At 36.6% G+C, this 16,872-nt stretch overlaps 1 protein-coding gene across 12 annotated transcripts in view; it reads right to left on the reverse strand.

Annotated features, from left to right (window-relative positions):
- SGCE (sarcoglycan epsilon) overlaps window positions 1-16,872 on the reverse strand; it is a 32,334-nt gene that overhangs the window by 4,460 nt on the left and 11,002 nt on the right. For 3 of the 12 annotated variants that reach the window (XM_038126762.1, XM_038126755.1, XM_038126754.1), the window contains 10 exons: window positions 16,201-16,323; window positions 13,411-13,568; window positions 10,600-10,672; window positions 9,579-9,780; window positions 7,780-7,942; window positions 4,348-4,559; window positions 3,571-3,597; window positions 2,660-2,848; window positions 997-1,040; window positions 152-186 (listed from right to left, as the gene is read on the reverse strand). In XM_038126762.1, the coding sequence (XP_037982690.1) occupies window positions 152-186; window positions 997-1,040; window positions 2,660-2,848; window positions 3,571-3,597; window positions 4,348-4,559; window positions 7,780-7,942; window positions 9,579-9,780; window positions 10,600-10,672; window positions 13,411-13,568; window positions 16,201-16,323 (1,226 nt within the window). The remainder of the gene's footprint in view (window positions 1-151; window positions 187-996; window positions 1,041-2,659; window positions 2,849-3,570; window positions 3,598-4,347; window positions 4,560-7,779; window positions 7,943-9,578; window positions 9,781-10,599; window positions 10,673-13,410; window positions 13,569-16,200; window positions 16,324-16,872) is intronic. The other 9 variants (XM_038126766.1, XM_038126763.1, XM_038126758.1 and 6 more) reach the window with 7 other exon arrangements.

The raw sequence follows: 16,872 nt of genomic DNA on the forward strand, positions 1-16,872 counted from the left end.
ACTGCCAGGGTCATCCATCATTTCCAGCATATGTACAATGAAGAACACAAACAGCAAAGCTATCAGAACTGCTATCAGACTTTTTATACCTGTGTTTTTAATTTCCACATAACAAAGTCCACATGGAGAGAAACATCTATTATATACTTGCCTCAAATCTTTGAAATGTTGTCATACGAAATTCTCCTTTAATCCCCGAAAGCAGTAATGAAGAAGAAGGATTTTCAATGAAAAGAAAGAGTTGCTTATGTAACCCCTAAGTTAAAACAAATCTTCTGCTTGGAGCTGTAGTTCCCATATTATGTTCAAAACATATGTATCTCTCTAGAGTTTTGATTTTGATACCTCCTTGAATATTTAAAAATTACACTTGGCCTTTACTTTTTCCCTGTGTGGTCCTTACCCCCTCTCACATGGCTATGGCTGTAGGTTTTTCTCAAACCTGAGGTGCTAAGTAGAGGGGACAGTCAGGTTTAGTTTAATGGGTCATTCCTGACCTCAGTCAGTACACCAGCATTTCTGAGAGTGATGCAAAAGTGATGACTATGACACAGGAAACCTGAAGCATGGATGTGCCTCACCACAGATTCCCCAGTATCAACACTTTGTCTAGTAACTGCAATAAAGAGCTTCTTCAAAGCTTAGCTAATATTGGTGGGAATTAGAAATTTACATTTACTATCAAATGTCAAAATCCAAACCATGTAACTGCATTTGGGAATCTGGCTGTAGCTCCATGTAACAGAAATTATTTATATGAGGTTTCTAAGTTAGCTGAACCCTCTCATGCAGAATCCTAACTTAGCATTTCTTCCTTATTTAATCAATCCCATGCCAAAATTTTCACTGATGTGTCAAAAAAAATCTAGAATGACAATTCTGTAATACTGTACTCTATTCAAAAATTATTTCCACTGTCCACAGACTGTATACATTTTGACTAGTGTTTTCTCCACTCTGGTCACTTAATAATTACAGTATTTTCTGAGTACTGACCTGCACTCTGCTGCTGTGGAATCTGAGTCTGATGTGGCAGGTTCCTATAAAAAACCATTTAATATCTTTAATGCTTCCATACAAAGTCTGAAGTGTATTATGAACGCTCAGTATTTACACTTCCTTTTTTTTTTTGCTTATGAAGCAATAATCTATTTTCACTATGCAAATGCAGATGTCCAAAGGTTAGCCATGACCATGAAATAAAGACAATTAGTGCTAAAGTAGTTTTTATTATTTCACTTGTCAGCTACATTCAAAGGCTCAGACTTGGTGAAATGCCAGAGGCAACAAGTCACCACGGGTTTCTGAAGTTCAGCAAAGTTTGGTTTCTGTAAGTGAATATTCCATATTCCATGAATACAGCAAAGGTGACAGCATTTGCAATGTAGTTATTGGCTGTGGAATGAATGGTCAGCCACTCCTACGTGTCAGACCAGTTCACTTACCAAGGCAAAGTTGCATTTCTGTGCCCTGCTAAAGTGTCCCTTTTAACAGCTACCAGACAGAGGTGTTTTTACAGAAAGGAATAAAGGGTTACAATGTAAATGAAGCAGATAAATACCCTATGCACAACTCAAGAAAGCTTTTGGTACAGGACTTGGCACCCCAGTCATAAAAACTGCCATTCTGAATAGAGAAGAAGCTATAAAGGATGTGACAAAGCACTTTGCCACTTGTACAAGGAATAATTCATACAGCTGTCCTTTCTGGAGAATTTAGCTTCTGGGACAGGGAGAAGAAAACACTCCTGAAGCATGGATCTACACTGTGAAGGGAATTTAGAATAAGCATGTGTAAATTAGGGCTGAGTTAGAGCTGGCACAGGACCAGTGCCACTGGGGCCATGTAGGCCTGCCAGCAGAGGAGGCACCAGCTGGAGCTGGTGTTACAGCACAGCACTGAAAAATGCCAGCCACTCCTGAGACCACTGCCTCAGATCTGCTCAGCCCCAGGCACCTCAACCAAATTTTTCCAGAAATGCCTCTTTGCTTCACTTCTATGGACTTTTCTGAATCCGAGCATGTGCAAAGCATTGGGCCTGCCTCACAAGTTTCACCAAGTTACTGATAAATAAACTCCAAGGAACAGGAGGTAGTTCTTTTTCTGCTTTCTGTCTTGGAAAGAGAATGGCAACATTGGAAATGGGAGAGAGCTATGAGCATTTTTCTTGGCAAACCTGAATTTATTTTCTGTGTAATGGAGTATGTTCTTCTGTTCAATGTCAACGTTTCAAACACAAACCACGTGTGACAGGTACATGACTAACCACTTACAAAGTCTGGATTTTCTGGTATAAAACTACCACAAATTTGGTGGTTAGTTTTACACCAGAACCCTGAAGATACGGGTCAAGAGACAGGGTGCCTAAAAAAGAACAGTTTTAACTGAATCCTCTGTCAAAAGTAGTTTTTATCCACGACATGCAGAAATCTAAGTGTTCCATGCCAAGCCTCTTGCAGACTGAAAGCCAGCCATTTAATCTTATAACAGAAAGCCTTTCTTCCTGCTGGAAATGCAAACATCAGAGCAATCTTGAACTGGAGAGTCATTACTGAATCCTCCCACAACGAGCACAATTCGGAGGACAAGCGCTGGAATCTAGAGTGAGGTCATGCAGCACAGTGGGCACTAGGAGCCAGGACTGAGTGTGAACACTTACTGCTGTGTCTGCATCAGAGGCATGCTGGTGTTGTCGTAGCTGTCCGTGTGCAGGGGCGGGACGATCTCGCCCGTCACGGGGTGGAACACGGGCAGAGTGGAGAGCGGCCACGCGATCTCTCTGTTCTTGGACATGTCACGAAGCTCTTTGGTTGATTTCTGTATAGCACTGTGGTGCACCAGCTGGATGCTGCGTCAGAAGGAAATAAAATAGTGAACACATACTTGTGAACACATACTTTCAGAGCTTTATCAAAACAGAGATGTTTGCAATTATTATTATTAAAGTACAAGGACTTTGATGCATGCTACGGACTACAGTGCAACAATTACAACCTTCACATATTTAAATTAATAAATATTTGATTTATTTAATTATTTAAGGCAGTAATTATTCCATTAGATTTTTGACTGAATAGATATTTTTTCACAGGATTCAAGCTTGTGCAGTTTGTGGCTGATGTTCCATTTATTTGCTGCAATTTGGTTTAATTTTAATTTTGGTTAACTCCTGATTCTTGTGGTAGATTCATAAAAGCTTGTAAATTAATTTTAAAACACTCCATATTATAGGCGCTGGATACCTTCCAGGATATTTCTTCTCCTGTTCACTGCCTTTAAGAGACAGGTTGGGAAAACCAATAACCAGGAGTTGCACTAATTGCATATTAACATATTTATTCTAATAGCACTATTTTATTTTGAATTACAGTCTTTATTTTCAAACCCTTTTTATTCTGATCTTCTATCCTTGCCAAGACTCTGATTTAAAAGCAGCTTTCACATTTATGAATTAAACCATGAATTAGAGAGAATGAGAGAAGATTATGACACATATGTATGAAGCATGACCAACTACTGATAATGAAAATTAAATGGTAAAAGAAAAATAACAGGAAAGAAGACACTTACTCTGGTGTTTGCATGTTTCTCTTTTCCCTAAAAACAAAACAAAATTTATGAATTAAATAATAGCATTGATAGTTGGAACATTAATCTATCTGATGATGAAAACAGTACATGATGTAGAAATGCTGACAAGATTATTGCTAAACGCAACTTGGCAGCATTTGCAACAGGGTTTATGGTGAGGCCTTGATGAACGCACGTAGAGAGATGTGATAGTGGTGACAGACACGCACAGACACGCACAGGGAAATGAAAAATGCAGGTTAAAGAGCAAGCTTCTGGCTAAAAGAAATTCTGTGACAAAATGAAATTGTAGTTTGTGTAAGAAATGGCAGAAATAACGCTACTTGCTGCTTTCCTTTTATGTGTTTTTCTTTGATAACATGTCTAAATTCAGTTAATCTCCTCAATCGGGTTTATGTTATGAAAGCTAGAATTTTAAAAATTACTTAATATTCTCCTGAACCAATGATCATTTATTAGTATTTTATTTGCTGGGGGCATCTTGGAGACCTGTGCACATGTGGAGATTTTGCAGAGTTTTGTGCATATGTTTAGTATTTTAACCCTTTCTAGAACAAGTAAAGGCCCTACATCCACTTGCTTGGAAATTAGTGCATGTGCTTAAGTGTAAAATAGTTCAGTATTACAAGCAGATACCTTTTGGCCTGTTTTAAATGTTTATAATGAACTGAATGGAGATTTTCTAACAAATAACCTTCTATGCATTATAATATTAGAAAAGTCAAGAGTTACTTATTAGCATGTTCAAGTACTCACACTCCCTCCCGTCGGCAGCACATGATATAGGCAAGTATTAGAAAAAGCACCAGTGCTATTGCCGAGGGCACTGCCAGCGTAATTAGGAAATCCGAGTAATAGTCTCTGCTTTTCAGGGTATCAGAAGGTGGCTTGTATTCTCCACCATCAGGTAATATTCCCTCTCCTCGAATCACTTCCTGAAAGGTGGAAACTTGCTTTGTATTGTCAACCTAATACCCAGGAAAAAAAAAAAAAGAAGAAAAAAGACTATTAAATAACAAAGTAACATAATCTAAAAACAGGCAGGTATTTAATTAATCACAACCTAAAATGATCCATATTACTTATTTTACAAATTCTAGACAATTTAATCCAACCACTTTTTTTTAAATAACAGAAGCTTATATTTTATGAAGCTTCTGATGAGTGTGATAAGTAATGTTATAAATATTACTACTCTCTTTTGTGCCTAGCAGAGATACCATGTCTTTTACAGATTAATTTTAGGCATATCTCACACAAACAGTATTTGAGTACAGCTTTGATAAACATCTTTAGTGCAAACTAATAAACTGATTCCGATTTCTTTTTGATTAATTAATCCATTTCTTACTAGTCTTCCTAAATGCCAATACTGTCCTCTCTTGTATAAAGGTGGCAAAAATGAAGAGTCACATACCTACAGTGTTCTTCCTCCTCCTTCTCCTTCATATCACACTTTACATCCAGTGGTCAAAAAATCAAGAGCCATCAACTGAGCTGCCAAGGACAGCTCATTGTCTCCCTCACATAAATTCAATTAGCCTCCAAAAGCTGCATTCCTGGTCACAATTTTTGTGTGTGTTTGTCTGTACCCAATGATCCTAGAAATACAAACCTTACAAACCTGTTTTGCTGCTAAATTTCCTATTGCTTTTGACTGCCATTCCCAGATTACTTAATTTTCTACATCCATTTTTTTGTTATCTTCAGTTGCACGTTACTGTCAAATTTTATCAGTGCTAGCTTTAAGATCATTAATCTCCAGATCATTAATACAAACAAAATATATTTGCTTACATGCTTGACCTTTTGTCTGACTTTTGAGAAATCTTGCAAATGATAGTCACTTCTTTATCATTTACACTTCAAGTCATAAAATGTTGTATTACAGCTTAGGCAATGGGTGAAGAGATTTTTATCAAATTCCAGAAATCCTGCTGAGCCTCAAATATGTGCGTGCAAACACACACACACACATATATGTCAGTGTTTGTTTAACAAAAATTGATGCATTCTTAATGCAATTGATGCTCATGAATTCCAGAGTATCTTCTATGTCAGGTACACTGAGTTCCACCTGGCTGCTCAGCTGAACCTCAAACCCTAACAATGCACAAAAAAGATGTACTCATTGATGTGACTGACAGACGTCTGTACACAGTGTGAGAACAAGCTGTCAGAGAGCAGCTTCAAGAGGAGCATTTATTACATTGCCCATCCTTGCAGAATGTGGGACCCCAAACTTACATCCACTCTTTAACTGGGTGCTAACTGCCAACACCATCTCATAAACAATGTGAGGATGAGGATATGATGGCTCTATTTTCTATTACTTGTTTACATTCTGGATATGGGAAACAGAGCTCAACTCCCTCCCAGCCCATAGATCTGGGGAGAATTCCTGTCTCTCAGCCTGCCTTGTGCAAAGCAGACTGTTATTAGATAGAGGAAAGCTTGGCTCCCTTTTCCCTTTGATGCAGCAGGTTACAGCAGAAATGCTGCTGGCAACAGTAAACACCCCTAAGACAGTTTAAATTCAGTTATTGTGGCACACGGCCAAAACAAGTGCTGAATTCCAGAAGGCTGTGTTATAGCTGCTGCAGAAAATAACACTTCTCCGAAAGCCTGTTCCTGTTACACATCCCAGGGTGATATCTGCTTTTCTCAAACCAGCATGACAATGCTGCTTCATGATTAGTTTATGAGCCACTGCCACTATCAGGCATTTTTTTTCTGAAGAAGTACTCCTAACCAGCTTCTTTTCCTTCTGCATGGGCACGGCTGACTGTTCTTGCGTTAGTGCACAATCCCTCTGCTGCTTATTTTAAAATTCATCCTTTCTTCCAAGACTCTTTCTCCAATTTCTCAAGACCTTTCTGTCCTTCAATGCACCTGCAGATCCTTTCACTTTCATGGGGAACTACAAATTTAATTTAAAAAGCACATTCCATCATCCAGCTTTTAGTAAGGAATAGCCAGGAATTATTATTAATTCTGCTATGATTATGGCTCTTCCTAGCTTCACCTTGGCCATCTTCCTGAGCTTGCTTGTGAGACAGTATGAAAAAACCTTACCAAGAAGGAATGACATTTGCTGCTCTGCCTTGGTTCTACTTCTTCCTTGTAGAAGGAAAAGGAAGACTTAACATAGTTTGTTCCTGCCAAAGACCAGCTGTCTTCTGCTATTTTTCAGGTGCTGGTAAGTATTATTGTATACACTTGGGCCTTTTAAAATTTCTCAGTAGAAAGCCAATAAAAAGCAAATAATCTGGGTATTCTTTTGAAACAAGTATTTTCCAACCTTCTAGAACCTTTTCTAATTTATAGTGCATAGATAGAAAAGACTGGAAGTTATCCAATCAGATTTGTATGAATACCTTTCCTTATACTCAATAAGTTTTTTCCATCCAGTTTTTAATATCTCCCTTTCAGCTTCCTCCTGGGTAATGTCTGAAGCAGCTCAACAACCATCTAAGTTTATTTTATATACCTTCATCATCATTGTTCAGATTTATCTGCAACATTCTCTTCCAATACTGTATTATTTCTTGATTTTCCTTACAGGAACTAAAAAAAAAACCCAACCTTAAAAAGCCTCTCTGGGAATTATTCTCCTTTCATGGTAAATAGTCTAGTGTTTGGTTATCTTTTTTCTTGCATTTGACTGAGAACAATGTTCCTATTTATTATTTAAGTACTCAACATTACTTTCATTCCTTTTTCTATTCAATTTTTAACATAAAATATGTTTTAGGCAATTTTTAGAAACAGTTTTTTAACAGCATAGTATTCATTGCTCAGTGTAGAATCAGTATCTGAGAACACATTTATGTAGGCACACACTTTTTAGAGAGGTGTAAACAGCAGCATCAGCATTCTGAATTAATGAACTACACCTCTCATTACTTTTACTTTTTTAAGCCCTGGAGTTCTCTGGCCATTTACAGAATTCACTGCTAGTGAAAACAAATCCAGTGGTTTCACTGGGGCTCAACTTCAACAGAATTTAGCTAAATGATTTCCATATCAACATTTTTTCAGAGTTTTTCAATCTTTAGAGTGTCTGCTAGGTGGAAAAAAATATCAGTCACAATAAAGTGGAATTAGCAACGCTGTTTGATCAGACTGGCAAAACTGTTACCTGTACTTCTACAAACATCACTTTTATGCAATAATAAAATAACTCACCAGAGAGATTTTACACCAGTCAATATGGAATTGAGTACGAAATTTTTTATCACAGGTTATTACAGGCTCCATTTCTTGACTGCACCTCAGCTGATTTTGTGGGTTTTCCACTTCTCGTAAACACGAAGAGAAAGGAACGTCTGCCCCAACCATCACATACACACTGCAGAAAGAGAAGAGTGACAGACCAGCAGGATGTCTCACAAATCCCCAAAGGACAATGATGTACTCTTCCAAATATTATTGCTGTACATAGTAACATTCAGCTGTTATTTAACAATTGAAATTACTTTTTAAAATCATTTCCCTTCATAGTATACTTTTATCTCTTTAAGGATACAAGGATACTGAAATCAAAACAACTTTCCCAGCTGCTGATTACAACGTATTGTGATTTGCTTGTTAATGTAAATGTTTCAATACCATCAGTTGTGCCAATTTCTATGAAGTCGAAGAGCTCCAAGTGTGGCTTCCTCATGTAAGTAAATTAGTACTATTTTTGAAAATTGTATTAAAATAGCATCATTTTGTTTTAAGGAAATCTTTTATCTTACTCATCATAGATTTTTTTAGAGAGTTTCTTCCCATGCTTTTGAAACAAACTCACAATTACTTGTTATTGCTAAACCTTATACAGATATGAACATGCTAACCCCCAGCTGCTTCTGAAAGAGTCCATACTGTAGCTATGCACGGCCAACAAAATTTGCTTCAGAATACTGAAAGCTGAAGGTAAACCTAATATTTGATTTAGCATTACCATAGATAAAATAAGAGCAATGCACTGATTGTATTATTCATGGTCATATTTAGGTATATGGAAGGCTGCTGTAAAATACAGGCTGCTGCAGCAGGTTATAATGTACCAATGGATTCTGAAACAGAAATTAGGTCCCAGTTGCCACTTGTTACAGTAGACATTATCTAACTAAATATTTGAAGTGTAGTCACTTTTTATTAAGTGACTCTGCTATTACTCTGGCTAGTACAGAAGTCACTTCTTTAAATATGCTCAAAAACTTCAGACACAAAAGTGTTCTGAAAAAGCCAGTATTTTCTGCACTCATCTCGTATTTTGAACCTTCATCCCTTTCTTAGATACTATTTGACTCCAAAATATCTAAAATTATCTAAAAATAACTAGGCATCTTCACTTTCACCAGGGAAAAGCACTGTCAGAACCATATTTGAAAAAACTGAATTCTTACTAGTTTCCCATTAAATACTGTTCAGAATATTATTTATGGTTACAAATCACAACTGGAACCAGTCCATTCCAGCAGTTTGCACTCAGTAACCTGAGCTCCCGACTTTCAGAAGAAAGTAAACAGTGCTCTTGAACCACTAACTAACTTAGTGACAACAGCTAAAAATTACACTGTTACATGCAAACTGCTCTGAGAAATTGAAGTGTCTCTGCTCTATCATAACTTTTTTCAAAATTTTGAGTTTAATGAATTGGGAATGGTTAAAAACTTGAAAAGAATGCCAAGTGACTGCTCAGAAGTAAAACTGGAATTACAAAAAAACCATATTTATTACCATCTCATCTATGATTAATGGAATTTATTACTATTCCTTGGATTATAACATCCATGTATAGGAACTGTGTCCTGTTGTAGTGGTATCTAACACAATAACTTCATAACTGGGGCTCAGAACATGAGTAAACTTTTCATATCCAATTCCAAAACATAAAACAGCAATTGCAAAGTATCTAAAAAACTTGAAAAAATATTAGGCTTCTGAGTAACAAAAAAATAAAGTAAAGCAAAAACATCATACTGATGCATGCTTACCCCTCTTTCATGTCATTAATGGGAAGTGGAACTCTCCCTCCCCTGTCAAGGGCTGAAGTAATGTTTATAGCATTCAGGCGTTCTGGCTGCCATACATTTTTCACTGCTCCCAGAAAGTCACCCAGAACTTCACTTGCCAACATTTCTTCTACATTCATATTCCTTATGAAGAATTCCGCTTGATATGGCAAAGGAAAATCTACTTGTGATGAAAAAGAGTGTTGCATTAAACAAAGGCTCCATAAATCCAAAAATAAATCTTCAAAATAAATGGAGTAATGTTTAATATAACAGTACTTTAGGACTGATACATCTTTGCAAAAATCTTGTGTTTGAATTAGCTAATTTTGAACCTACTGTGATTATGTTAAATTCAACAGAGAGTACCATTAGCTGCTACTTGAGCTGAAAACCTTCAGTTATTTATCAAACAACAGGGAAGAAGCAGACTAGAGGAAAAGAGGTTCAGTTGCTAAAACTTAATTAAACAGATATAATTACATTCATGCTAATTTGGGGGTCAAAACCAATCTGCAGCAACAATGGATTCCAACTTGTGACACTCCAGAATGTAAATGTGATAAAGAGAACTAATGTTAAGGTCCAAATGTCCATATATGCCATAACCTGTTGTTTTCTGACTCTGCCTACACAATTGTTCATTGCATAAGGTACACACAGAACTAAGAAAACTAAACAACATGCAGAAGGAGAGTGAAATCCTTCATGTAAGGTCTCTTTGAAAAGATAAGGGAAATTCCAAATTAGAAGTTTAATGAAAAACAGAGATGCAAACATTTTACTGTGAGTGAAGACAAACAGTCCTAAATGACAGAATTAATCTGGATTAAAAAATCAAAATTAATTAAAGCAGGAAAAATTCTCTTACTGCTCTCCTGTGCCTCTGTGTTTAGTTTGAACACCAGACAAGTATTTTACAGTGTTTATCTTCAAAAGCAGGAGCCCATAAAAGGGTTTTGCTGATTCAGTTAAAATACAACCAGCTACATTCTGTACATACCTTCTGCTGACATTATATTAATGATCAAATTGTGTCTCGCTGTTTCAAAGGTACGCCTGTTATACGCAGTGATCTAGAGTGAAAATATTACAAAACAATGCAAAAATGGAAATTATAGAAATGAAACATCAGTGAAAGTTAAATTGAAAACTTCGAAATACTTATCAGTTTTTTAAGTACTTTGCCTCCTTATTTTCAAACCTTTACATTTATTCACTTATATAAAATTTGAAAGGTAAGATTAATTTATTTAATGCGGTACTACCTTCAAGTCAGGATATTGGAATTTTCTTGACAAGTCTAGAGCCAAATAAAATTAATGAGTATGTGAAAATAATATATTTTGGTCCTGACAGAAGTGTTCTGCCATACATGTGCATTCCTTCTCTTCTGTTATCTTTAAGAAACACCGTAAGGACAGAATGATTTCTCCATTTCTCCACGCAGCCTCCAACCCCCCTCCAGCAATACTGTAAGATATAAATTCAACAATAGCTCCTAGGAAATAAACTACATGGAGAGGTTTTTGAAGGAAAAAGTGGTGTGATGCCAGGAATTCTCATCTTTGGGACTGCTATTTAGTTTTAGCTCTGGCCCCAGTGAAGTTTCACTCCATGAATGAATTCAAAATAATGCTCCAACACAAGCAGTTTTTTAAAAAATGCTGGAATCTGTAAATGTAGAGGAAGTGAAAACTAGAAAGTAGATGCAACATTTGTGACTCTAATCTTTTGAAACATAAACCTTCATGAATAAAATATGCAAGGATACTAATCTAAAAGTTAAAATATCTAGGATACCTAAAATGCATGCAAGTGGTTACTTCTCAGTGGTGACTGTACTCCAAAGCTGTACTACGATTAAGTGATTATTCATAAGAAATGGAACAGAACTGGATTATCAGTATAATGATTACGGGCTGGATTATCAGTATAATTATGTATTATCTTCTCTACCTTTTTTATCCCTGCAAGATGATAAATCTTTCATGAAATAAACTGAAAAAAACTAATTTTCTTTCTAATTTTAGACTTCAGTTCGCTCATTTCAAGAGCAAAGGAGAGGAAGAGGAGTGACAATAGTGACACAACTATGTTGTTTCTCGGTAAACAGAGCCACAAACCACTGTGACACTGGCTAATAAATAAAAAAAAAAAGTAACAGATGTTGCACTTTTTAAAAGGGATTTGAATGAAAAGGAAAAATGCTGTGGAGTATGTACTGCAGGTTTGTTTAAGTGGAGAGGGAAAAGCTTACCCAACACAAATCTTATTTAATATTACAATTTCATTATAAAATTAACAGAAAATAAATTTGCTATTTCTCTAATTCTGCTAATCTTTAAAAGGGTTTCTTCAACAGCAGTTGAACCACTAGTACCCAGAAAATCAAACCCCTAGTCATACAAGCTCTGTGCAGGAGCTGGGCAGTACCCACTGTGAGCCTGCACTCCAGCAGTGGGAGCTGCCAGCATAGCCCATGCACCACAGGCAGGCATGGCAGAGATTGCCTCTGTCCTGAATATTCATTCAGACACAAACTGTCCTTGCACAGCTTTCAAAGGAGCTTGAGCTCAAGAATGTTACCTGCTCTACTGCAGTGCTACGCATAATGCTAGGCTCTCCTAATCATGAGGTCTCCTCCAGATAAGTGAGCTCCCCATGACATCCCCTCAGGAATTATAACATGATGGAAGTTATATTCAGGCCAGGAATATGCAATCACTCCTCTCAGAGGGCACTAGGAAGAGGATCAAATGCCATCTGCCCTCCTCACACACCACAGAATTAATTCAAAAGCCACATCTAAGACTGGAACTGCAAGGAATTAATTTGTATGCTAGGCAAGATTTTCTTCAAATATGGCTTGGGGTCATGCTTAGAATGGAGGTCTTGATAAGATCCTAGAATCTAAAAGCACATGCCATTTAAAAACTGGCAATTTCAAATAATGGTTTCCTCTAAACAAAACTAAGCAAAGCCTGCAAGAACTTCTGCACATGGTCAATTCTCAGATAGTATTAGTCCTACTGAAATCAAAACACAATCATAATACAAAATTAAACATGGGTGAAACTATCTGCAGTATAACTTAACATTCAGAACGATCATTCTTGAGGAAGAAACATGACATCAAATGCAATTTAAAAAAAACTCATCAAGGGTTTAAGACCAATATACTGCTCAAGCAGCACAATGTCTGGAGCACGTTATTGTGCAGATTTCTTAACACTGTGAACCACACAGTGTCTGATTCAGTCTGATGTCTATGAAATACATGGTAGAAAATATTGCCCCTTTTCCCTTTTGAATTGCTGCTCAATGAATAATTAGTGCTTTAAAACATTTGAATAGCTAACTCTCAAAGATACAGTTTTGTCATTGTTACACTCATGTGAATTAAATTCATAAAAGTGCTAACTAAAATAAAACCTATCAATAAACATGAATAATGAACAGGGGGATATTTGATGAAAAATATTTGAAAAAACCCCAAACCAATCAAACCAAAAACCCCAAACAAACAAACCAAAAACAAACAAGCAAAAAACCCCCACAATTGCTTATTGATGGAACACTTTCATCTAGTGGGGAAAAGTCTGACCCATATTTAGGTCAAATGTTATAAAGTTCTGATTAAGTTATTCTTTAAGTACAGTTGCTTACAAGTTTTTTTTTGCTCTGTATTTTGAATAAAACTTTAATATGAGATAGTAATTAACTATTCAAAAACAAGGGGGAACTTGTTGACAGTTCTGCACCTTACACTCTAAACCAAAATACATATTTTTTAACTTTTGAAAGCAAATACCTCAATGATGGTTGGCTTGCCCACATTTTCTACAGTTGGTGAGCCATACAGCACTCCATCACTGTACGGTGTCCTTTGTATATAGCGCAGCCATCCAGGTCTGTCAGGGTAACCCATTAAATTGGTATTAAACGTTATAGGATCATTACTTATTTCACCTAGATAAGAGAAATTATATTAGAATATTTACCAGAAAATGTTAAATGCTTTGATTTTAATTTTTCAACTAGGAAGTCATATTCTGTTTTCACTTGTTTTCTGAATCTTTCTAAGAAGAAAAAAAAAAACCAATAAAAATTTGGTAATCTTTACCATATCAGAAATAAGTGAACTATTACTTAGCACTTCTAGGTATTAAGAAATTCATACCTGGAAAGTGTAACCAACTGCACACATAAATGTGCAGGTACTTCCTAGAGTTTTGGATAAGTGAATGCTTATGTTCAGTAACTAGTGGGTCTGGTTTATAGAGCTCAGTTCCACCCCAAATTGAAGTATCTAACCTCCTTACAGATAAAAGCACAAAGGTTTCAGTCCTTTAATTTCCCTTCCCAACTTACTTTTATTGATGGTTTTTAATGATGGATCCAGGTACTCAAGGTACTGTAAAGAGTGTTCTGTAACCAATAATGCCTGAAAGCTTCTGTTAGCATTAGGATACACACATAGGTCTTTGGCACCAACAGTCTGGCAATCATTTTAATTTAGAGAACAAATTAATTCAAAAAAGGATCAGACATTCCCGTGAACTGGAGCCACTGATGGCTAATAAATACAGTGGTCCAGCTGTAAAAGCCCCTCAAGTCAAACCAGTACATTGGTTCTTGTGGTTCTTACCGATACTCTTATAAATGTCTGGATTTTACTCCACTTTATTTTAGCTTTTGTAAATGAAATCAGGCCTGAACACTACCAAATCCTCACCACCAAGGCAATGTCCAGCTGAGGCAGAGAACTCAAGTCACATCCCTTCTGAGCCTGCACAGACACCTCTGCCCTGCACTCCAACTCAGCTTTGAGGGCAACTGCTTTATAGGAGAGGTGATGAAAGGAGATACCAGCCAGGCTGGCCCAGAAAGCAGAAACCGAGCCCAGTGAAGAATGAACAGCTCCCATCTCCTCCAGAGAGGGACAAAGAGACTGAGATGTGTTGCCCAAGGGTAACTAGTCTTCAGGTACATATTTCCACATCTGGTTGAGTAAACTGAACCAGAACCAGACTAAACCAGTACTTAGGTGTAACACAACTTCCCTCACAATTCTTTCAGGACATCCCAGTAATCTGTTACAGTCAGAATCACAGAATTCAGAATTACAGAATATTCTGAGTTGGAAGGGACCCACAAGGATCATGGAGTCCAACTCTTCAGTGAAAGGCACGTACAGAGCTTGAACCCATAACCTGGCATTACTAGCACCCTGCTATAAACAAATTCCCAGCACCACAAATGATTTGGGGAAAATTCTGAAAGCCACCTGTGAGACATTCTGGTTTGCCCTTCCTCTGTCACGGTAGGCCACGGTAATGATCCAGCTCAGCAGACAAAAATAAGAGTACCATGATAACACCTGACCTCACAGTGACTTTCTGACATAATCACAACTGTCTGTGAGAATAGCAATTACAACAGGATCTGAAACCAGATTCCTATTGCCTTGGAATCACATGAATGTCAAGAGGCTGCAGCTGTAAGACAAACCATCGTTAGTAAAATTTCCAAGCTCCTTCCACCTATGCGCCAAAACTGAGAGAAAACTGGAACTGAAGCAAACTTCACTCTGCCAGTCATCATGGCATAAATGAAGACTCAGGTATCAGTGTCAGGAAAAACACCCATTTTACAAAGAGAAGAAATTTTTAAAACCTTTGCGTTTACTCATGTTTACTCAAAATTTAACCAATGCTAACAGAAGCTTATTTTTTCTTTAAAGTGAGTCTTAGTAATAGCACTCCCAAATCAATTCAAAAGTTTATTAACAAAACAGCCTTTGATTATGTGTGCACTGTACACAGGTTTTTCCTATTTTCCTACTATAGGAAAATAGTCATATTTATATAAACTGATTACATTTATTCCTTTTCACATGTTGATAATCATGTGTGGCTGAATGCTCTCTCTCTTCCCACCCCTACCAGACTGCTTACACATATTCTAACTTCTGGTGACCAGTCTTTTAGCTTTAGTGTATGGCAAAACTATACTTAGGAAATCACAGCTCCTTCTCTAAAACCAATCTGCTTACTAACATTAACTGTTCCTAAATATAGGAAGAAGGCTGAAGCCAAAGGACTATTTTCTAAAATTAAAGAAAACAGTATTATGAAGTCTCCTATTTTATTTCATCTTCTATTTTGTCTTATATTTACTATACTCTTTCAAATTGCTCCTTCATATAGCCTGATACATACTATGTCTGAAACAGTGACCAGATAAATAGCATTTTTAACAGACATAAATTTCCACAATTTCATATTTAATGCAAAAGCGACAAAGCACTTCTTAATATCACATATATATATATAATGGGTTACTACACCTTCCCAAATTAAGTACATTTTTTCACAATATACAATTATATTAACTTTTTCCCAAACAATCACAAACTAGAATACTTTAGAAGTGTAGGACTACACATTTTATTTCATTTGAAGGTATTCCAATAGAAACTAAAACCTCTCTTGTTTATCTTATATGTTGAACCACAAGCTATGTTAAATAGACTTCAACTTTTTATAACAATATTTTTTCTGTATCAGCATATAATGTGGAAGATCTTAGCATCTCATACCAGGCTTTGGGTAAGGAGGAAACTCCCCCTTAAAGTACTCTCTCTCCAAAACATGAACAAACAGAACTCCAGCAGAAGGGTATACATTCCGATCAGAGTGCACCTTAGACAGAATTGTGTACACTGAAAAGCAGAAGGAGAGAGAAGAGACAGAAAAAAGGCAAAAATGAGACATGCTCTAGGTAACTTCATGCATTTCAACAGCAATGCGGGCATCTGGGAGAAGGAAAGCAACAAATATTAGACACCTGTTAATAAGATTTTTAAAAGGTTACATAGATTTAAGAACAGAACACAGAGCAAACCCTCTCTTTGCCCAACAGGATCCTTTCCAAGACTGCAATAAACAAAACTGCTTATGTCAAGATTTCAAAATTTGTATAAGCTCTTTGCTTTACAGTAATTTTTAAAAATGAGGAAGGCTATTGTAATTTTATAGATGGTTTATTTTTAATATTACATTAATAAAAGTACATTAAATGAATTATACAAGCATGTCTTCCTGGTATTGTACATAGAGAAAGCAACAGAGGAATACAGAGGAACCTGACCAATCGACAGCTCTCATTCCCCACTGAACAGAAATGGCAGATTTTTTCAGTTCTTGTGCAGAAAAGGACATAGCAATTCACTTCAGCTGATTTCTATGAGTTCTTACAGCTAGACCACATG

This window comes from Motacilla alba, chromosome 2, assembly GCF_015832195.1.
Source record: "Motacilla alba alba isolate MOTALB_02 chromosome 2, Motacilla_alba_V1.0_pri, whole genome shotgun sequence".
NCBI classification, from domain to species: domain Eukaryota; kingdom Metazoa; phylum Chordata; class Aves; order Passeriformes; family Motacillidae; genus Motacilla; species Motacilla alba.